The sequence below is a fragment of the Pongo pygmaeus genome, chromosome 8 (assembly GCF_028885625.2).
Source record: "Pongo pygmaeus isolate AG05252 chromosome 8, NHGRI_mPonPyg2-v2.0_pri, whole genome shotgun sequence".
Lineage (NCBI taxonomy): Eukaryota > Metazoa > Chordata > Mammalia > Primates > Hominidae > Pongo > Pongo pygmaeus.
Genome location: NC_072381.2, coordinates 82,825,316 through 82,849,012, shown reverse-complemented (window position 1 = coordinate 82,849,012; position 23,697 = coordinate 82,825,316). Strand labels below are relative to the sequence as shown.

Genomic DNA, 23,697 nt, shown 5'->3' with positions numbered 1-23,697 from the left:
TTAGTCGATACACAAAATAATGACTAGGTTAAAAAATCCAGAAGTTTTTTGTTTGCTTGTTTATTTGTTTTTGTTTTGAGACTGGGTCTCACTCTGTCACCCAGGCTGGAGTGCAGTGGTGTGATCACAGCTCACTGCAACCTTAGCTTCCTGGACTCAGGTGATTCTTCCACCTCAGCATCCGGAGTATGAGTATCTGGGACTACAGGCATGCACCACCATGCCTGTCAATTTTTTTTAATTTTTATTTTTAGTAGAGATGGGGTTTCCTCACGTTGCTCAGGCCTGTATCGGACTCCTGCGCTCAAGGGATCCGCCTACCTGGGCCTCTCAAAGTGTTGGGATTACAGGTGTGAGCCACCATGACTGGCCAAAAATCTAGAAGTTTCATGACTCAGTAGGATAGATGTTTTTGGGGAAAAAAAATTCACTTCAGTATATGTGAATGTTTCATAAACCATAAAGAACTAAACAATACACAATGTTGTTTGTATTGCAGTGTCCTGTTGGCTTCTAGAATAAATTGGCAATGTCATAAAATGTGAGTCACTCAACATGTTAAAATACAAATTTTTATTCACTGTAATTCAGTTTGAAATGTACATGGAAAGGAAGTCAGCTTTCTAAGAAGTTATCACAACATATATAATAGAAATTAAGTCAACAAAGATAACAAACAAAATTTTTAGAAGTCTTCCCACAATTTCATCTTCTAGACTTTTGGGAGTAGTAGTAGAAATTAATATCCAGTTTTTACCAGTCATATCCAGAATACTCCTGTTCCCTAGGAAAAAGAAAAGTATCCTCAAATGAACACATTTATAATACTGATTCTTTCAACTCAATCTAATATTTCCACTATAAAAAGATAGTGACCAAGGTAAGTCTTCCAGGGAATATTCCACACCTATTTGTAACCAATCAATGAAATAAAATATTTTTCTCCCATTTATTTTGACCACTTTCTATCAAAATCACAGGCTTTTCTCTATGCCAAACTTGCCTTTCTTTCTAAAACAAACAGCTCAAGGAACTTTCATAGTGGCCATTCCCTTTTCATGTTATCTGTAGTAAGTTTATTTATCAAGTATCCGCAGTCATTTCAATCTGTTTTTATTGGCATTGGTGAAGCTGCTGTTCCTCTAACTTGTACTATTGGTGTTACCAGGAAGCGAGAATTTGAAGACATGAAAAAAGCAGGTAGTGATTAAAAAAAAGAAAAAAAAGGTATTTTTCTTTCCTCAAGATCCTGTCTGTCATGTTTTGATTACTTACTAAGACATCAAACATTTAATTTCCTCCACATTTCTGTATCAATAAAACAGGTTTTAAAAAATACCTGGAATTTGTGGTCTGCATTCCACATTGTTGGAACAGTTTACCACAAGTCTGTTAGGCAGGGCATTTAGAACCATTCTTAATCCCTTTTACAGGGGATGCAAAGGCAAATAAGCAGCTTTCAAAGCCTTACACCAAAGTTCCCCATATATACTCAACTTAAAATGAACGTCAATGTCAAAAAAGGTGGCAAAATTTGGGTAGTAAAATATTTCATCTACTATTTTCACCCCAAAATAAAAAAGGCAGGTAGACTTTTAAGAGAGAATAAGAAAGAGAGAAGGGGAAAGAGATGAGTACTCTGCCAGTGTTGTCTACTCCCATTTTGAGCAATCTTGATAATTTCTGTAATAAATTGCTCCATTCCTAGAGAAGGGAATTACTTGCCCCAAATTATACAACAATCGTTAGCAAAAGAAACACCTAGAATTTTCCCTGCATGCAACAATTCCTTTTGCCTGTGTTTCAGCAACAAGGAGCAAAAATAATACATGGGTTTGCAAAGTGATTTTCCTTCTCTCCAGAAACCTCAAACTCCAGCTTGTGTTTCTTCACTCAGTGGCTCCCAAGGATACCTTCATCTCTCTCCAAAAAGAGTAAGAGAGAGACTGAAATAAGAAGTGAGGAGGGGAATAGACAATTAATGAGGAATGAGGAGTGAATAGAGACCCATTTCTCACCTGAATGTATCCCAGGTAGTGGTAGGTAACACGGCTTCTCAGTTTTCTGCTCTTGCCAGAACAAAGTGCATTCAGCACTGGTGGTCTCTTAGCAAACTTGATTTCTGTGTCAAAGCATAGCAAAAAGTTTTATTGGACAGTGAGGTAGTGTAGCAAGTGGAGGGGCAGGGAGCCTACACAGAAAAACTTCTAAAATTGTTTTCAAAACTAGATTGGAAGGAGAAGTCTAAGAGTGAACTTTTGAAAATATGACACTTTAATTTCTGTTTATCCCAGAATTGTAGAGCTTAAAACTGAACATTGGACAGAAAGATGAAGCTAAATTCTAGGATTTTCCTGGTGGGGCAAACATTCACCACACTTCTTAAAGAAATAACTCCCAGCCGGGCACGGTGGTTCATGCCTGTAATCCCAGCACTTTGGGAGGACAAAGTGGGCAGATCACAAGGTCAGAAGTTTGAGACCAGCCTGACTAATATGGTGAAACCCCATCTCTACTAAAAATACAAAAAAAATTAGCCGGGCGTGGTGGTGCACACCTGTAATCCCAGCTACTCAGGAGGCCGAGGCAGGAGAATTGTTTGAACCCAGGAGGCGGAGGTTGCGGTAAGCCGAGATCGTGCCACTGCACTCCAGCCCGGGCGACAGAGGGAGATTCCATCTCAAAAAAAAAAAAAAGAAAAAAAAGAAATAATTCCCTAAAAATTATTTGAGACCAAGGCTTTAATATCTTCATGACAAAACAACAATTATGACCAGAAAAGCTTTCGTACGTAAGTGACGATAACTCATGAGATTGTGTGCCTATTTTTTAAGTACAGTCATCCCTCAGTACCCATGGGGGATTGGTTCTAGAATACCCCACAGATACTGTAACCATGGATACGAAAATCCATAGATGCTCAAGTCCCTGATATAAATGGCAGAGTATTTACATATAAACTACACATATCCTCCCATAGGCTGTAAATCATCTCCATATGTTACTTATAATACCTAATACAATATAAGTGCTATGTAAATAGCTGTTATGCTGTATTGTATACAAAACAATGACAAGAAAAAAAGTCTGTACATATGCAATAGAGATACACAGTTTTTTCAAAATATTTTCAATCTGTGGTTGGTTGAATCCATGGATATGGAACCCATGGATCTGGAGGGCCAACTGTATTATGTTTTAATATTTTGTATCATTTTTACAAACAAATTAGAAAATGGAGTGAATTTATTACAAAAGACAAGGCTGTAAAATCTGATTGCTGTCTCCCTTTAACCATGTGCAGTCACACTGCATAATGACTTGAGTCAATGAAAGACTGGCAGTAGCCCCATGAGATTATAACAGAGTTGGCCGGGTGCAGTGGCTCATGCCTGTAATCCCAGCACTTTGGGAGGCCAGGGCGGGTGGATCACAAGGTCAGGAGTTCAAGACCAGCCTGGCCAAGATGGTGACACCCTGTCTATACTAAAAATACAAAAATTAGCCGGGCATGGTGGCAGGCGCCTGTAATTCCAGCTACTTGGGAGGCTGAGGCAGAGAATTGCTTGAACCTAGGAGGTGGAGGTTGCAGTGAGCCGAGATCGCACCACTGCACTCCAGCCTGGGCGACAGAGTGAGACTCCATCTTAAAAAAAAAAAAAAGATTATAACAGAGTTGTAAAATTCCTATGTCTTAGTGAAGTCATAGTTGTTATAATGTCATAGCACAATACATTACTCATGTGTTTGTGGTGATGCTGCTATAAACAAACCTACAGCACTGCCAGTCCTGTGAAAGCACAGCATGTACAATGATGTATGGTACATAATACTTGATAATGATAAAAAATGACTGTGTTAATAGTTTATGTATTGACTATACTATACTTTTATTATTATTTTAGAGTGCACTCCTTGTACTTATCTTTTTAAAAGTTAACTATAAAACAGCCCCAGGTAGGTCCTTGAGGTATTCCAGAAGAAGGCATCATTATCACAGGAGATGACAGCTCCATGCATGCTATTGTCCCTGAAGACCTTCCAGTGGGACAAGATGCGGACGTGGACGACGGTGATATTAATTATCCTGGCCCTGTGCAGACCTAGGCTAATGTGTGTGTTTGTGTCTTTTAAGAAAAAAAAAATTAAAAATTTTAATAGAAAAAAGCTTATAGAATTAGGATATAAAGAAAGAAAATGTTTGTGTACAGCCATACAATGTGTTTGTGCTTTAAGCTAAGTATTATTATTATTATGAAAGAGTCAAAACATTAAGAAAATTAAAAAGTTTATAAAGTAAAAAATTACAGTATATGAAATTTAATTTTTTTCTTTTTCTTTGTTTTCTTTCTTTCTTTCTTTCTTTTTTTTTTTTTTTTTTGAGACAGAGTCTCACTCTTATCGCCCAGGCTGGAGTGCAACGGCGCGATCTCAGCACACTGCAACCTCTGCCTCCTGGGTTCATGCAATTCTCCTGCCTCAGCCTCCCGAGTAGCTGAGATTACAGGAATGCACCACCACATCTGGCTGATTTTTGTATTTTTAGTAAAGACGGTGTTTCACCATGTTGGCCAGGCTGGTCTTGAGCTCCTCCCCTGAGGTGATCCGTCTGCTTCAGCCTTCCAAAGTCCTGAGATTACAGAGGTGAGCCACCATTCCCACCCTATTTCTTTATTCTGAAACTTAATTTGTTACTGATGATAGAAAAAAATGATAAATAAATTTAGTGTAGCCTAAGTGTACAGTGTTCACAAAGTCTAGAGTAGTGTACAGGAATGTCCTAGGCCTTCATATTCACTCACCATTCACTCAGGGACTCACCCAGTGCAACTTCCAGTCCTGCAAGCTCCATTCATTTTAAGTGCCCTATACAGGTGTACCACTGTTTATCTTTTATACCACATTTTTACTGTACCTTTTTTATTTTAATTTTTTATTTACTTCTTTATTTTATTTTTAATTTTTTTGGGATAGTATCTCACTCTGTTACCTAGGCTGGAGTGCGGTGGCACAAATATGGCTCACTACAGGTTTGACCTCCCAGGCTCAAGCGATGCTCCCACCTCAGCCTCCTGCATAGCTGGGACTACAGGTATGCGCCACCATGCCTAGCTAATTTTTTGTATTTTTTGAGGAGATGGGGTTTTGCCACGTTGCCCAGGCTGATACTGAAGCCCTGAGCTCAAGCAATCCACCTGCCTCAGCCTCCCAAAGTGCTAGGATTACAGAGGTAAGCCACCACACCCAGCCTATTTCCTTATTTTGAAACAGGAGCTTGCTCTGTTACCCAGGCTGGAATGTAGTGGTGTGATCATAGCTCACTGTAATCTTGAACTCCTGGGCTCATTCAATTCTCCCTCCTCAGCCTCCTGAGTAGCCACGGCTACAGGTGTGCACCGCCTTGCCTGGCTAATTTTTCATTTTTTGTAGAGACAGAGTCCTGCTATGTTGCCCAGGCTAGTCTTGAACTCCTGACCTCAAGCAATCCTGGAGAACAGGAGTGCGATTCTAGCTCACTGCAGCCTCAAACTGCTGGCCTCAAGGTGGTCTTCCCCTCCTCAGTTTCCCAAAGTGCTGGGGAGCCACTGCACCTTGATGATATTAAAATGTTTAAATATGATTATAACTCCTACTTATGACCACCTATTACACTCCTAAGTGTATCCCCCACCAGAATGCATGGCTATCTGCCTACCAAGACACATATCCAAACATCGTAATAGCTTCAATATGGAAACAACTTAAATGCCATTAGTACATGGATAAATTGTGGCATAGTCATATAATGGAATATTACACAATAGTAAAAATTAAACTACAGCTATAGACAAAAACAATGATGAATCTTACAAATATACCATTGAATTTTAAAATACAAAAGCAGGTGAATCTAACAAAGATAGCATTGCATTTTAAAAAGCAAGACACAAAAGACAACAGTGTAAGTACATTTATGTAAACTAGAAAAATAGAGTTAAAGTGCAAGGTTTAGGGGTATATATATGGTTGGCAGTAATGCAAGTGGTAAATTTATCAAGAAAAGAAAGAGATTTGCTACCACAAAATCAGAGTAGGCCTGAGTTTAGGGAGCATAGGGGAAGGAAACAGGCAAGAGATTCCAACAGTGTTTCATCTCTTGTCCTGGGTAGTGGTTATACTAGCAATCACTTTTTAACTATTTATTAAACTGTACATAGAAGCTTCATGCGATTTATTTCCTTCCTTCCTTCCTTCTTTCCTTCCTTTCCTTCCTTTTCCTTCGTTCCCCTTCTTTTCCTTCCTTCCTTCCTTCTTGCTTGCTTTCTTTCGAGAGTCTCACTCTGTATCCTAGCTTGGAGTGTAGTGGTACAATCCTATTTATTTCATTGCAGCCTTGAACTCCTGGACTCAAGCAAGCCTCCCACCTCAGCCTCACGAGTAGCTGGGGCCACAGGCACATGCGACCACACCCAGGTAGTTTATTTTTATTTTTGTAGAGACAGGGTCTCACTATGTTCCCCAGGCTGGTCTTGAACTCCTGGCCTCCAGTGATCCTCCTGCCTCAGCCTCCCAAAGTGGTGGGATTACAGACGTGAGCCACTGTAACTGGCCTTCATGTGCTTTTCTGTATGTATGTTAGACTTCATAATTAAAATACTAAACAAAATAAAAGACCAGAGAGAAATACATCCAAATGTCAACAGTGGCCATAGTTGAGAAGTTTGGGTGGAAGGAATTTGGGTGATCTTCTTTTCCCTTTGCTGTTTCCATTTCTCACTGCCACCCGCCCCCCTCCACCACACCTTGCTGTTTCCATTTCTCACATTCATTCATTTAAAAGGATATTGCCTATATAACTTCAGAACACTAAGGAAAGTTGTCTCATTACTGTTAGTCTTCCTCCCTCTGATATATTTCGAAGTAATTTATACTGATTTTATTTTTGTCAAACCAATCATTATAACAAATATGAATGAAAGGAAAATTACATTTATCAATGAAACATTTTAATGAAAGTATGTAACTTCTATGATAAGGCAAATCTCTTCCACCATGAGGAACAGGAACCAGGGGTTCCTGTTCGGTTTTTGCCCTTGATGTTAGGTCTGTTTCTAGATCTAAATAATTGGAAGGACACAAATTTGTCTCTTCACAAGTTTCCTAACACACCCAGGTTTTACTGTGGATTAAAAGTATGAGTCACATGGTGCTTGGATTTACATTTTCAATGTAAATCCAATAGAATCATGGTAGTAAGTGTTTCTTCTTTAGGATCGAAGGGGCATTTGTTGAAGAGAATAGCTATTTAACAGCAGTAATTTTCAGGATAAAATATTTCCTAGTTTTTTTATCTGATAGAAACATGTACCAAAAAATATACACAAATTTTAAACAAGTTAGGACACCTTAAAAACTACGCTACAACTTACTGAATGTGTTTATCTCAAGACCTTGGTCTTATCTTGAACGTAATGTTTTAACATCACAGTTAAAATGACATGACCTCCCATTTCTGATATGACAGCTGAGGTTATTTTGGGTCAAATTTTTTTTATGTTGAAACTTCAGATGATGGCAAGTAAATCCCCCCCACCCCAACCATGTGAATGCCTCTGCCTTTCTTTTCCTTATTTCTAGAGGCCACCGGGAGTCACTTTATTATTTTATAGACTGTTGTACTGAAAGTAGAATGGATACTCTCATCTAGTTTATAAGTTTTTATTTCTTCCTTTGATTCTATCAAGATTCAGGTCCAAATAATCTAATTCCAATTGACCTGTTCATTGCTTATTAGATAGTTGAGGAGTGGGATACCCACAGAGTTAGACAAATGAGAGTAGCAGTAACCCCTGGTTTCTAGGAGCTGGACTTCATTGTATTCTCTGTTCTTCACTCTGCCACCAGTTTGTAAGCCCTTGCCTTTGAAGTCAACTCTGACTCCAGGGACCATAAGAAGAATGTATTTTCTAAATGGCTTGGTCCCCTGGCAAAAAAAAAAAAAACCAAAAAAACAAAAAACAACAACAACAAAATCCCTCTATTATATAAAAGTATTACTAGTTCTGAGACTTCATGCTTTTCTCAATTTCCCCTAACCTCTAACATTTCTCTTTATTAAATGTGGATTTTTGGTTAGGACAAAGTACAGAATGAATATACTTTGCAAAGTCTCTTTTTCACTCAAAATAAAAACACTTTTCATTGGATTCAAGTTTATAGTCTTAAACACATGAGTCACACTTCAAAAATATTTTCTTTTTTAATAAAAATTTTCTAATCCTTCTCCTTGTTTCAATCAATGTCTAACAGCTAAGATGATATTGATAGAAGTTCCCTAGAGGCATATGTTGAAAAATGAGACACAGTTGAAATCGGTCCGCTTTTGCTTAATAGGCCACTTAAGTAAATAATATTATAATAACCACCATTTATTGAGGGTCTATTATGTGCCGGGCACTGCTTATGCACAACTGGGAGATGAAGGACATTGAGTATTCTGTGCCATAGTTTAGAAACTAATCCAGTACTTCACCTTCCGGATGCCATGCTCTTTCAACTATACTGATTTATTCATGTTTTAAAATGAAAAGTTACTTTTGAAAAGATCTACATTATAATGGAAATTGACTATACTGGCATGGAAACATCACATAATTATTAATGGCCACTCTCCTTCTTCAGTCCTGGATCCTTTCTATATAGGTGAGCTGGTTGTGGATGGGATGGAAGGGCTGATAGTTACCCCTCTGGGCCTGATAACCCCAAATTTGCCAGAATTCGCTTCATAACAGTTAGTTGGTAATTTATTCACATCAAAACAATCTGCCCTTTGTAAATGGGACATTGCCCAGATCACAACTGTGAGCTCACTATTTAACAACAAATTTAGCTGAAAGTACAGTTTTTTGTTTTGTTTTGCTTTGCTCTTGTTGCCCAGGCTGGAGTGCAATGGCACGATGTCGGCTCACTGCACACTGCAACCTCCACCTCCCGGATTCAAGTGATTCTCCTGCCTCAGCCTCCTGAGTAGCTGGGATTACAGGCATGCACCACCACGCCTGGCTAATTTTTGTATTTTTAGTAGAGATGGGGTTTCTCCATGTTGGTCAGGCTGGTCTTGAACTCCCAACCTCAGGTGATCCGTCTGCCTCATCCTCCCAAAGTGCTGGGATTACAGGCGTGAGCCACTGCGCCCAGCTAAAAGTACAGTTTTTATTATTTATTTTTGTTGTCTTTTACTACCTATTTTATTCATATTTATTATTATTTGTTTTTAACCACTTGTTACCTTACGGCTAACAAGTTTCTCCCCTTGACCTCCTTAACATTAACTAAGCTGAGAAATAATAAGAATGCTGCCAAGACATGGTGTTTGAGAGATGGGTCTAGAATCAGACTGACAGAGTTTGAATCTCAGGTCTGCCACTGTGCATGAGACCTTAAGCAAGTTACATTAACTTTGTGCCTCAGTTGGCACTTCCACAAAGTGGGGATAATGGTACCTGCTTCTTGGGATAGCCTGATAATTCAATGAGATAATACTTGTGCCTACAAAGTAAACATTTAGTAAGTGATAGTGTCTATTATTAATTACAGTCTAGCATATTACTGTTAGACAGTAGCCCTTGAATGAATTATTCTTCTCAAGTTCTCTTTAAGCACCTAAACAGACAAAACTGTTAAACTCCTATTCATCCTTTGAGATTCAACCTCACCTCCTCTGTTATCCAATCTGACTTCCTTAGACAGAATGTATTTCCAACTTGTCCATAACATGTTGCCAGTGACCACACTGTATCATGGTTGTTTACATGCAATTCCCTATAGTCAGTGATGCTTTCCTAGAAGGCAGGGGACAGCCTTATTCATCCTGGATTCCAGTGCCTCACACTACCCGACACTAATTAGTTCTCAAAAAAATACTGACTTGACTATACTTAAAGTAGAAGCTTTCTGGGAAGAATGAAAGTTCACTTTGTCCAAATGACAATTACAACAAGAAGAGCTTACATAATAAGTCTACTTTTCCCAGCAAATAATTTTAAAAATAAAATCCCAAAGTTGGGTGCTTGCAACTTTGTCTCCCTATGGAAAACATCTCCCTTTCCCAGAAAGTTTATGTTCAAGACAACTGTCCTTTAGAAACTTGAGAAATCATACGGGAACTATGTCTTATTAATGCTTTTCCTTTTTGTTTTGTTTTGTTTTGTTTTGTTTTTTTGCTTATAATTAGGGAAGCAAGTCAAGTTGTTGGAAGGCAAGAAAAACTTGGCACGGGACATGCAGGGTTTCAGAATGGGATGATCTGTTGGGATGGCCACCGTTTCTACAGCATACTGGAGGTTTGCCCTCACTAAACTCAAATTCAAGTAATTTGGGAAAATTTGGGCATATGCAATGGTAAATGGATTTTTTGTGTTCTGTAAGCTTCTAAAATTTGTGTTCAAGCTGCATTTTCTGAGCTCATTAAGGTCCCCTTCAATTCTGCCCAAAGTTGAATTATATGAGAAAGGAAACTTAACACATATCTGAGAAATTAACTTATCAATGACAGGAGCCTTATATCATAGAAAGCTTGTATAGGAATTAAATAATGCATATGGCTCTATGGTTAAATGATGGCAGGCATTATTCTTGCACCTTGTTTCCTGATTAAGACGTGATTTCAGGACAATTATTCTCTTTCCAGCTAAGAAAAACAACAAAGGGGAAAGCCTGGAAATACTAACGAAATGTTGGTATAGAAAAGATATCGGAGCTTTTGTAAACTTCTCATTTGACAAACAAGGCCCAGAGAAGTGCAGAGACTTGTCTGAGGTCACACAGTGACTTTTTCCAAAGCTAGTGCCACAATTGCCTCAGCAATTTTCTGACATTTGTGATAGACTGGATTCTGCATTTCACCAGAGTCGGCTACGTGAGGAGAGTCTACCTTCATCACCCTCCAACATCTTTGATTCCAGCCCATGTATAACCAGAGAGTCCAGAGCAAAGCAAATCACAAGTGAAAAGTAGAAAATGTGGCAGGTCAGGGCCACAAGGCAAAGAATTTGACAAAGTGGACTTCGACTGAACACAGAAACATGTTAGTCACAGATGATCAGTCAGCAAGGTGGAGTGAGGAGAGAGTACAGGATCTGAACCGGATGGAACCAGTTTGAGATCCTGGCTCTCACCAGTATTAACTCTGCAGCCTTGGACAAAGCACCTGACCTCAGATGCCACCTCATCTGGAGAACAGAGAGAGTAATACCTGTCTTGTGGGAGGTTGAAAGGACTTTATTCATAGCTAAAGTTCAGTGCCTTCTACACACACTTTGATTTTTAATCTCATAAAACTTTATGAGGTGGAATATTCATACCACTATTTTCTTATGCAAAAAGACGGAAACCCAGAGAGGTTAAGATAGCTGTCCAGCGTTTCACTTGTAGTAAGAGGTGACCAAGGATTTTTATGGAGATTTGTTTGGTTCCAATGCCCACGGCCTTAGCCACTGCAATATTGCAGGACTGATAAAAATGTAAGCCAAGAGGCCAGGCATGGTGGCTCACACCCATAGTCCCAGCACTTTGGGAGGCCAAGGCAGGCAGATCACCTGAGGTCAGGAGTTGGAGATCAGCTTGGCCAACATGGCAAAACCCTGCCTCTACTAAAAATGCAAAAATTAGCTGGGCATGGTGGTTCGCACCTGTAGTCCCAGCTACTCAGGAGGCTGAAGCACAAGAATCGCTTGAACCTGGCAGGCAGAGGTTGCAGTGAGCCGAGATCATGCCACTAAACTCCAGCCTGGGTCTCAAAAAAACAAAACAAAACAAACAAACAAAAAAAGTAAGCCAAGAGCCCAGCATGCTGCCTGACACTCAATAAATAGTGCCTAGTTAAATGAAGCAGCAGATTCAGAAAGATGGCCACTTCCTTGCAGCCCAGCCATGAAGAGGGATAGAGTGGCTCAGTTAGATGAGAGGAAACAGCCCTTAAGAGATGGAAAGCCCAGAGAAGCTGAGGCAGACACAGACACATGAGCAGCGGGGTGTTGGCTCACCTGGCAGCACTCCTGAGGGTCCATCTGATCACCCACCCGCCGCAGGTCAGAAAGCAGGTTTCAGACCTGTCAGGAGCCACTGTGTTTCTCTTCTCTTCGATGGAACCTCTCTTGCTCTCTCTGTGTTGTTGTTTTTTGTTTTTTTTGTTGTTGTTTTTTTTGAGACGGAGTTTCACTCTTGTTGCCTAGGCTGGAGTGCAATGGCGCAATCTTGGCTCACTGCAACCTCCACCTCCTGGGTTTAAGTAATTCTCCTGCCTCAGCCTCCCGAGTAGCTGGGATTACAGGCTCCCACCACCACACTGGTTAATTTTTGTATTTTTAGTAGAGACAGGGTTTCACCATGTTGGACAGGCTGGTCTTGAACTCCTGACCTCAGGTGATCCATCCTCCTTGGCCTCCCAAAATGCTGGGATTACAGGCATGAGCCATCACGCCCAGCCCATTTGCTTTCTTTTTAGGTCAACATCTGTTCAGTTTTGGCTTTCCCAAGCCATTGATGGCCATGCCTCAAATGTTTGAAGTAAATGTTCTGGTCCTAAAAAGAACAATTTTTCTACATATGAACAAACATGACTTCTTAATCATCCACTATCAGGACTCTTGAAGGTTAAAGTTTCTAGCTGCCATATTCTTGCCCTAAACAGATCATACATTGCCCCTGAGATGACATGAATTTATTCAGTTATGGGCACTGAACATTATGAAATATTCTGGAATTGAAGTAATCAAAATGTTATCAACCTTCTCCCTGCCAAGTTGTCCAGCCCTCTCCATGAATCACAGTTGTGATGCACTTTTACAAAGCCAGATGAAAGGCCCAGAGCCCTGGCTGGGGATCAGCTGTGTGAGGCTTCCTCAGAGAGCCCCAACACAGCGGTGCCAGCAGACAGTTGTCCTTTGAGTGGTGCGAGGATGCAGAAATGGGTGCAGGATGCAGAAATGGGACTAGGGGGGCTTGTTTGTGTTTTTTGACCTGCAGAACTCAGATATCCAAATGAGTGTCATTCCCATTTGGAGTTGGTGAATGGAGGGGAGTGGGGAAATCTCTGGACTTTTTTGAGTACTCAAAGGCATTTGGCAAAACCTTTTAAACTGCCTACTTGGCCTGCAACACACACTCCTTGGTATAAATTCACTGGTGGCAATGTCTTTATGTTTTTAGGTGCAGATTGGATTTCTGAAACAAGCTGATTGTTCTTTGGAGTCAAGTTTAGCTGAAAATAGATGGTTAGGCTGGAGAATAGAATTTCAAGTTTAAATGACAGACTATGACCACCTTTAGAGCAGAAATGATATCTCCAGCGTTTTCCACAGAGCTTGGAACAAAGTAAGTGCTTAATGACAATTTTTTTCCATAGGGCAGACGAGGTGTGACTTTAAGGTGTTGCTCTTCTATGCTTCACAAAATCATTACTTAGAAGGTGATACTTGGCCAGGTGCGGTGGCTCACACCTATAATTCCAGCACTTTGGGAGGCCAAGGCGGTGGTTCACTTGAGCCCAGGAGTTTGAGACCAGGCTGGACAACATGGCAAAACCCTGTCTCTACTAAAAAAAAAAAAAATAACAAAAAATTAGCTGGGCATGTTGGTGCACACCTGTAGTCCCAGGTACTTGGGAGGCTGAGGTGGAAGGATCACTTGAGCCCGGGAGGTGGAGGTTGCAGTGAGGTGATATCAAGCCACTGCACTCCAGCCTGGGTGACAGAGTAAGACTCTGTCTCAAAAAAAAAAAAAAGAAAAGTGATACCCAAGGAGGAGGACTGAACCATGAGCAAGCCCATTCTGACTTTTATAGACCCCGTTTTAGGTTAGCATATGGTGTCTTGCACATGGTAGGAATTAAATACATATTTGCACAATTAAAGTTCATAGAGGAAAACAAAAATCCAATCATATCTCCTGAGTTACAGAGCAACACTTTGGAAAGCAGGTATTGAGACAATCCTTCTTTCTGTCTTATCCAGACACACAGAATCTAATGTGGCAAGGTTGGAAACCAGTCTTTTGGAAACATAGAAAGACAGAGCAAAAAGAAAAACGTTAGAATGCTGATTATAATAGAGCAGATACGTTTATGGAAATAATAGTTTATATTTTGAAGTTGTTTGGGGAGGTTTCTCATCATGGTTGATCTTAGCTGTAGACTTAATGTGTTGATTGCTAACAATATACCATCCTTCAATCCACCTGTCCTCAGCATTTGCATGGTTTACACTATTCTAAAAATGAAGTTATTAAAAGTAGTAGAAGTCAGATATTGCCTCTACAGTTTAAATTCATGTTTCCCATCAAAAACCACATTTGGAGGCTCTGGATTTAAATTGGAAACAAATGAGAGATAATTAGGAAGATTCAGGAAAAATTCAAAGAAGGAATTTATAAATGTGTTAAAATAACAGTCACTGTCACTATACTTGGCTTCTTATATACATTGAGTAAACCCCACCATGTTGTAAAAGAGACTATGATTCTCATTTTACAAATGAGCAAACTGAGGCTCAGAGTGGTTGAATACTTTCTTAGGATCACACAGCTCGTATGTGGTCCAAGCCAGGGCTCAACAACAAGCCCACATCTGCCTCCTTCCAGTTCCCTGTCATGCCTCCCTTACAGATTTTATTTAGAAGCCTGGTGCACATGTTCAAGAATTGAACATACATAACCAAAGCAGAAAGCTATATTAGTCTATGGTCTTGAAGAAGGATTGGAGTGTCAGGTTTTAGCCCTGCTCAAGAGAACCAAGCGAGGCATTGGCCTGTCTGGGCTTCAGGGTCCCCCTTTTCTAGACAGAAAACATAGTGACCTACTTTGAAGGACTCTCAGAAGCAACCAGCATAAAGAAGGCTGCAAAGACAAAGCCTTTGGCTAAAAAACAAGGAAGCAATGAATCCATGGAACAAGACAGGTGCCCTCTCTGATCCAAACCTAGAACAAAGGGGAAAAAAACAAAAGTGCCCAGGTCTCTTGTCCAACTACTCCTCCCCTCCATCCCCTACATATACTTTTCACGTGAAAATTCTCTTTGAAATCACTGGAATTCTATTTGGAGAGAAAATACAAGGAGACAGGAGGTCAAGCTGCAGCCACAGGTCTTGGTCAAGTAATTTATATATCATTAATCCTTTGCTTCTCCTCCTGCCTTTATTTAACCAAAAGAAAATGAGAGGAGTAGAAATCTAATTCATTGATCTCTCTTTATAATCAGCCTTATAAAAAGCAGAGAGACGTTGCAGGGAATAGGAAATAGGCTTTATGAGTCTTAGTGAATTTTAGCCTACTATGTTCTCCCTCTATCAGAAGCACATAAACTTTTGAGTCACACTAAACTTTCCTCCAAAATCAACATCTTAAAATGCTACATTAAAAAACAAAACAAAACAAACAAATGAAAAAAACACTTACTATTCAGGGGTTCAATAAGCGAAGTCCAAAGTCAAGGGAATGATCTCTCTCTTTTATGAAAAACACCATATGGTCTTGGTGGATCAGGAGGCTCACTGGTCTGTTATTAATAACTGGCTTAGAGCTTTATGAAGAAACATGAGCCAGAATGTCACAGGAGGAGACAAGTGGAAAGAAATTGACAGGCACAGGTGGAACAAATTATAACAAAGATATACTTATGCCCACACAGGAGCTCAAAGAACCCATGAGAAGGAGATCTGTGCCTCCACAATCAATAGACCCTTATGTCAAGTTTTTGAAGAGTTAAACAACCAACAAAATATCCTGAATGTCGGCAGGAAACATCACACACTAGGGCCTGTCGGGGGGGTGGGAGCCTGGGGGAGGGATAGCATTAGGAGAAATACCTAATGTAAATCACGAGTTGATGGGTGCAGCAAACCAACATGGCATATGTATACCTATGTAACAAACCTGCATGTTGTGCACATGTACCCTAGAACTTAAAGTATAATAATAATAAAAAAAAATCAGGAATGTCAAAAAACACCATGACTCATTTAATGTTATACTACCCTTTGCTCTTCTGAACAATTATTTTCCATGGACATCTGAATATCTTTTTAAATTTATACACTTTACCTTGTTTATATTGACTCCTTAATTTTAAAAATATATCAACAAATGGATTTCGAGATGCATGTTATCAACTTTTTAAAGTTTGTTTACCTGTGAGCATATCAGCTGCCTTCCCTTAGAGATCCCAAAACAATTCCTGGAAACATATAGGTATATGTGGGGGTTGGAGGCTGGATCTTGGGATTGTATCATACATAAATGCACGTGGTAAGAACGGAGGTGTAATCATCACCTTACTTCTGGTTTGCAGTGGCTCTCCTCTTTTGGAAACTTATATTTCAAAACATTCCAAATTCTGCGCCTCCCCTCCTCCCCCATAAATGACATCAAATTGTTTATAATATTAACAGTATGTCTTTATACCTAATTACATTACACACTGGTTCTGTCTGAAGTATTAAAAGAAACTGACAATTATGTGGCTGGGAGTGGTGGCTCATGCCTGTAATACCAGCACTTTGGGAGGCCAAAGCAGGCAGATGGCTTGAGCTCCGAAGTTTGAGACCAGCCTGGGCAACATGGTGAAACCCAGTATCTACAAAAAAATACAGAAAAGTAGCCAGGTGTGGTGGCACATGCCTGCAGTCCCAGCTACTCAGGAGGCTGAGGTAGAAGGATCACTTGAATCCTGGAGACAGAGGTTGCAGTGAGCCAAGATCATGCCATGGCACTACAGCCTAGGTAACAGAGCAAGATTCTGTCTAAAAAAATAAAAAAGAAACCTGACAATTAGAGGAAAGTTACTGAAATACATAAAAATTGTTAAATTGCTTCTTCTTCTTCTTTTTTTTTTTTTTTTAATAGAGACAGGGACTCACTCTGTCACCCAGGCTAAAGTGTAGTATCATGCTTATAGCCCACTGAAGCTTTGAACTCCTGAGTTGAAGCAATCCTCACACCTTGGCCTCTTGAGTAGCTGGGACCATAGGCATGTGCCACTGCACTCAGCTAATTTTTTTTTTTTTTTTTTGCAGAGATGAGGTCTTCCCTGGTCTTGAATCCTGGACTCAAGTGACCCTTTGCCTCCATCTCCCAATGTGATGGAATTACAGCCATGAGCCACTGCGCCCAGCCAACTGCTTCATTCTTAGGGTTCTAGCTACTTGTCACCTTGGCTCAGATCTAGTAACTGGTCTTTTGTCAAACTAAACCTTTTTCAGCTAAATGCTGTGGTGGGTGGGGTGGACACCTCACTACAAACCTCACCCAGTGGAATGTTATTCTACTGAGGCAACTGTGAAAAAGAGAAACTGATATGCTACTGATGCTCAGTTTAATAGATGGGAGAGAAGGAGTGGAATAGATATAGGGCCTTTTTTTTCCTATTCTCTGGTCAATTAAAAAATTTTTAGTATCCACTGAATACATGTATTTTTATTTATAGAACATATGCATATAGTAAATATATCATTTACATCATAAAATACAAACACAATTTTTAAAAGAAGAAATATAAAAATAAAGAGACATTCTAATATTTTCTCTTTTTTTATTTTATTATTATACTTTAAGTTTTAGGGTACATGTGCACAACATGCAGGTTTGTTACATATGTATACATGTGCCATGTTGGTGTGCTGCACGCATTAACTCGTCATTTAGCATTAGGTATATCTCCTAATGCTATCTCTCCCCCTTCCTCCCACCCCACAACAGTCCCCGGTGTGTGATGTTCCCCTTCCTGTGTCCAAGTGTTCTCATTGTTCAATTCCCACCTATGACTGAGAACATGCGGTGTTTGGTTTTTTGTCCTTGCGATAATTTGCTCAGAATGATGGTTTCCAGTTTCATCCATGTCCCTACAAAGGACATGAACTCATCATTTTTTATGGCTGCATAGTATTCCATGGTGTATATGTGCCACATTTTCTTAATCCAGTCTATCGTTGTTGGACATTTAGGTTGGTTCCAAGTCTTTGCTATTATGAATAGTGCCGCTATAAATGTACGTGTGCATGTGTCTTTATAGCAGCATGATTTATAATCCTTTGGGTATATACCCAGTAATGGGATCACTGGGTCAAATGGTATTTCTAGTTCTAGATCCCTGAGGAATCGCCACACTGACTTCCGCAATGGTTGAACTAGTTTACATTCCCACCAACAGTGTAAAAGTGTTCCTATTTCTCCACATCCTCTCCAGCACCTGTTTCCTGACTTTTTAATGATTGCCATTCTAACTGGTGTGAGATGGTATCTCATTGTGGTTTTGATTTGCATTTCTCTGATGGCCAGTGATGATGAGCATTTTTTCATGTGTTTTTTAGCTGCATAAAAGTGTTCTTTTGAGAAGTGTCTGTTCATATCCTTCACCCACTTTTTGATGGGGTTGTTTGTTTTTTCTTGTAAATTTGTTTGAGTTCATTGTAGATTCTGGATATTAGCCCTTTGTCAGATGAGTAGTTTGCAAAAATTTTCTCCCATTCTGTAGGTTGCTTGTTCACTCTGATGGTAGTTTCTTTTGCTGTGCAGAAGCTCTTTAGTTTAATTAGATCCCATTTGTCAATTTTGGCTTTTGTTGCCATTGCTTTTGGTGTTTTAGACATGAAGTCTTTGACCATGCCTATGTCCTGAATGGTATTGCCTAGGTTTTCTTCTAGGGTTTTTATGGTTTTAGGTCTAAGATTTAAGTCTTTAATCCATCTTGAATTAATTTTTGTATAAGGTGTAAGGAAGGGATCCAGTTTCAGTTTTCTACATATGGCTAGCCAGTTTTCCCAGCACCATTTATGAAATAGGGAATCCTTTCCCCATTTCTTGTTTTTGTCAGGTTTGTCAAAGATCAGATAGTTGTAGATATGCAGCATTATTTCTGAGGGCTCTGTTCTGTTCCATTGGTCTATATCTCTGTTTTGGTACCAGTACCATGCTGTTTTGGTTACTGTAGCCTTATAGTATAGTTTGAAGTCAGGTAGCGTGATGCTTCCAGCTTTGCTCTTTTGGCTTAGGATTGACTTGGTGATGCGGGCTCTTTTTTGGTTCCATATGAACTTTAAAGTAGTTTTTTCCAATTCTGTGAAGAAAGTCATTGGTAGATAGCACTGAACCTATAAATTACCTTGGGCAGTATGGCCATTTTCACGATATTGATTCTTCCTACCCATGAGCACGGAATGTTCTTCCATTTGTTTGTATCCTCTTTTATTTCATTGAGCAGTGGTTTGTAGTTCTCCTTGAAGAGGTCCTTCACATCCCCTGCAAGTTGGATTCCTAGGTATTTTATTCTCTGTGAAGCAATTGTGAATGGGAGTTCACTCATGATTTGGTTCTCTGTTTGTCTGTTATTGGTGTATACGAATGCTTGTGATTTTTTTACATTGCTTTTGTATCCTGAGACTTTGCTGAAGTTGCTTATCAGCTTGAGGAGATTTTGGGCTGAGACAATGGGGTTTTCTAGATATACAATCATGTCATCTGCAAACAGGGACAATTTGACTTCCTCTTTTCCTAATTGAATCCCCTTTATTTCCTTTTCCTGCCTGATTGCCCTGGCCAGAACTTCCAACACTATGTTGAATAGGAGTGGTGAGAGAGGGGATACCTGTCTTGTGCCCATTTTCAAAGGGAATGCTTCCAGTTTTCACCCATTCAGTATATTGGCTGTGGGTTTGTCATAGATAGCTCTTATTATTTTGAGATACGTCCCATCAATACCTAATTTATTGAGGGTTTTTAGCATGAAGTGTTGTTGAATTTTGTTGAAGGCCTTTTCTGCTTCTATTGAGATAATCATGTGGTTTTTGTCTTTGGTTCTGTTTATATGCTGGATTACATTTATTGATTTGTGTATGTTGAACCAGCCTTGCATCCCAGGGATGAAGCCCACTTGATCATGGTGGATAAGCTTTTTGATGTGCTGCTGGATTCAGTTTGCCAGTATTTTATTGAGGATTTTTGCATCGATGTTCATCAAGGATATTGGTCTAAAATATCCAATGACAGTGGGGTGTTAAAGTCTCCCATTGTTATTGTGTGGGAGTCGAAGTCTCTTTGTAGGTCACTAAGGACTTGCTGTATGAATCTGGGTGCTCCTGTATTGGGTGCATATATATTTAGGATAGTTAGCTCTTCTTGTTGAATTGATCCCTTTACCATTATGTAATGGCCTTCTTTTTCTCTTTTGATCTTTGTTGGTTTAAAGTCTGTTTTATCAGAGACTAGGATTGCAACCCCTGCCTTTTTTTGTTTTCCATTTGCTTAGTAGATCTTCCTCCATCCCTTTATTTTGAGCCTATGTGTGTCTCTGCATGTGAGATGGGTTTCCTGAATACAGCACACTGATGGGTCTTGACTCTTTATCCAATTTGCCAGTCTACGTCTTTTAATTGGAGCATTTAGCCCATTTACATTTAAAGTTAATATTGTTATGTGTGAATTTGATCCTTCTGTCATTGTGATGTTAGCTGGTTATTTTGCTCGTTAGTTGATGCAGTTTCTTCCTAGCCTTGATGGTCTTTACAATTTGGCATGTTTCTGCAGTGGCTGGTACTGGTTGTTCCTTTCCACGTTTAGTGCTTCCTTCAGGAGCTCTTTTAGGGCAGGCCTGGTGGTGACAAAATCTCTCAGCACTTGCTTGTGTGTAAAGTATTTTATTTCTCCTTCACTTAAGAAGCTTAGTTTGGCTGGATATGAAATTCTGGGTTGAAAATTCTTTTCTTTAAGAATGTTGAATATTGGTCCCCACTCTCTCCTGGTTTGTAGAGTTTCTGCTGAGAGATCCGCTGTTAGTCTGAAGGGCTTCCCTTTGTGGGTAACCCGACCTTTCTCTCTGGCTGCCCTTAACATTTTTTCATTCATTTCAACTTTGATGAATCTGACAATTATGTGTCTTGGAGTTGCTCTTCTCGAGGAGTATCTTTGTGGCGTTCTCTGTATTTCCTGAATTTGAATGTTGGCCTGCCTTGCTAGATTGGAGAAGTTCTTCTGGATAATATCCTGAAGAGTGTTTTCCAACTTGGTTCCATTCTCCCCGTCACTTTTAGGTACACCAATCACAATAGATTTGGTCTTTTCACATAGTCCCATATTTCTTGGAGGTTTTGTTTGTTTCTTTTTATTCTTTCTTCTCTAAACTTCTCTTCTCACTTCATTTCATTCATTTCATCTTCCATCACTGATACCCTTTCTTCCAGTTGATTGCATCAGCTACTGAGGCTTCTGCATTCGTCACGTAGCTCTCGTGTCTTGGTTTTCAGCTCCATCAGGTCCTTTAAGGACTTCTCTGCATTGGTTATTCTAGTTATCCATTCATCTAATTATTTTTCAAAGCTTTTAACTTCTTTGCCATTGGTTCGAATTTCCTCCTGTGGCTCAGAGTAGTTTGATCGTCTGAAGTCTTCTCTCAACTCGTCAAAGTCATTCTCCATCCAGCTTTGTTCCATTGCTGGTGAGGAGCTGTATTCCTTTGGAGGAGGAGAGGTGCTCTGATTTTTACAGTTTCCAGTTTTTCTGCTCTGTTTTTTCCCCATCTTTGTGGTTTTTTCTACCTTTGATGATGGTGACATACAGATGGGATTTTGGTGTGGATGTCCTTTCTGTTTGTTAGTTTTCCTTCTAACAGACAGGACCCTCAGCTGCAGGTCTGTTGGAGTTTGCTAGAGGTCCACTCCAGACCCTGTTTGTCTGGGTATCAGCAGTGGTGGCTGCAGAACAGTGGATATTGGTGAATTGCAAATGCTGCTGCCTGATCGTTCCTCTGGAAGTTTTGTCTCAGAGGAGTACCCAGCCGTGTGAGGTGTCAGTCTGCCCCTACTGGGGGATGCCTCCCAGTTAGGCTACTTGGGGGTCAGGGACCCACTTGAGGAGGCAGTCTGCCCCTTCTCAGGTCTCAAGCTGCGTGCTGGGAGAATCACTACTTTCTTCAAAGCTGTCAAAGAGGGACATTTAAGTCTGCAGAGGTTACTGCTGTCTTTTTGTTTGTCTGTGCCCTACCCCCAGAGATGGAGCCTACAAAGGCAGGCAGGCCTCCTTGAGCTGTGGTGGGCTCCACCCAGTTCGAGCTTCCCAGCCGCTTTGTTTACCTAATCAAACAACTAACTCGGCAATGGTGGGCACCCCTCCCCCAGCCTCGCTGCCACCTTGCAGTTTGATCTCGGACTGTTGTACTAGCAATGAGCGAGACTGCATGGGCATAGGACCCTCTGAGCCAGGTGCGGGATATAATCTCTGGTGTGCCATTTTTTAAGCCCATTGGAAAAGCGCAGTATTAGGGTGGGAGTGACCCGATTTTCCAGGTGCCGTCTGTCACCCCTTTCTTTGACTAGGAAAGGGAATTCCCAGACCCCTTGCGCTTCCCAGGTGAGGCGATGCCTCACCCTGCTTCAGCTCATGCATGGTGCACTGCACCCACTGTCCTGCACCTACTGTCTGGCACTCTCCAGTGAGATGAACCCGGTACCTCAGTTGGAAATGCAGAAACCACCCCTCTTCTGCGTTGTTCACGCTGGGAGCTGTAGACTGGAACTGTTCCTATTCGGCCATCTTGGCTCCTCCCCCCTAATATTTTCTTACTACACTTCCAATGGGTCATCTTTACTGGTCCCTGGGGCATGGACACTCCACTCTGCAGCTGACTGATGAGTGTTCAGAACACCAGGCCCACCACTTATTAGCTGTTGTGGGTTGAACTGCATCCCCTAGAGACATTTTCAAGCCCAAGTCCTCAGTACCAGTGAATGTGACCCTATTTGGAAATAGGGCCTTGCTGACATAATCAAGATGAGATCATGCTGGATTAGGGTGGGCCCTAATCCAATGACCTGAGTCCTTGTGAGAAGCGGGAAATGGGGACATAGTCAGACACATAGGGAGACATCATGTGACAAAGGAAATAGATATTGGAGTGATGTGTCCACAAGCCAAGGAATACCAAGGACTGTGGGCAACCACCAGAGAAGCAAGGAAGAGGCAAAGAAAGACCCTCCCCCAGAGCGTTCAGAGGGGCCGTGGTCCTGCTGACACCTTAATCTTGGTCTTCTAGTCTCCAGAACTGACACAATAAATTTCTGTTGTTTTAAGCCACCCTGTTGGTGGTAGAAACACTTTAAATAGTATTATAAAGACTTTAAAAAAGTATTATAAAAAACGAATGCAAATGTTTTAAGAATTCAGATTCAAAAAATTTAGGTAACTCTTTTTTAAAAAAAAAAAAAGACAACTTTAATGTTTGTTTTTTGATAGAAAGAGCTGTCTTCTAAGTTATCCAAGTTCAGCATAATGCAGGCATACATTTCTATTCTATTTGGGCTTATTCTTCCTGAATTTAGACAGCTCTACTGATTGAATAAACTAGCATTACGTTTCCTAGATGTTTAAGATGATGAAAACTGGAGATGTGTGTTTAACTAAATTAAATTATCATTCTGACAAACTTCATTTCAACAATAATTATGTTTTGTGGTATGTCAGCTTAAAGACAGTCTCTAAGATCTTTTAGTAACTTAAAACTTATGCTAGTTTAAGTTAATTAATGGATAGTCATTAAATACCTAGATCATTTCTAATAAGATAAAGTATTAAAATATTAATCACTAAGCATAATTTTAAGGCTGTATGTATTTTGCCATGTTGAGAAATTGAACTATAAGGACATCTAAACTATAAAACATTGTAAAGTGTATATTCATA

General features: G+C 40.1%; 1 protein-coding gene across 7 annotated transcripts in view; it reads right to left on the bottom strand.

Moving 5' to 3' along the window:
* Positions 1 to 254: 254 nt before the first annotated feature.
* The window catches only part of MRLN (myoregulin), a 52,801-nt gene continuing 29,358 nt past the window's right edge, over positions 255 to 23,697 (bottom strand). For 3 of the 7 annotated variants that reach the window (XM_063669957.1, XM_063669959.1, XM_063669958.1), the window contains 2 exons: positions 2,019 to 2,122; positions 588 to 784 (listed from right to left, as the gene is read on the bottom strand). In XM_063669957.1, coding sequence (XP_063526027.1) covers positions 624 to 764 — 141 coding nt within the window. In that variant the 5' untranslated portion in view covers positions 765 to 784; positions 2,019 to 2,122 and the 3' untranslated portion in view covers positions 588 to 623. Of the gene's footprint in view, positions 785 to 2,018; positions 2,123 to 2,557; positions 2,680 to 15,429; positions 15,684 to 23,697 lie in introns of those variants that run through there. The other 4 variants (XM_054436355.2, XM_054436353.2, XM_063669960.1 and 1 more) reach the window with 4 other exon arrangements.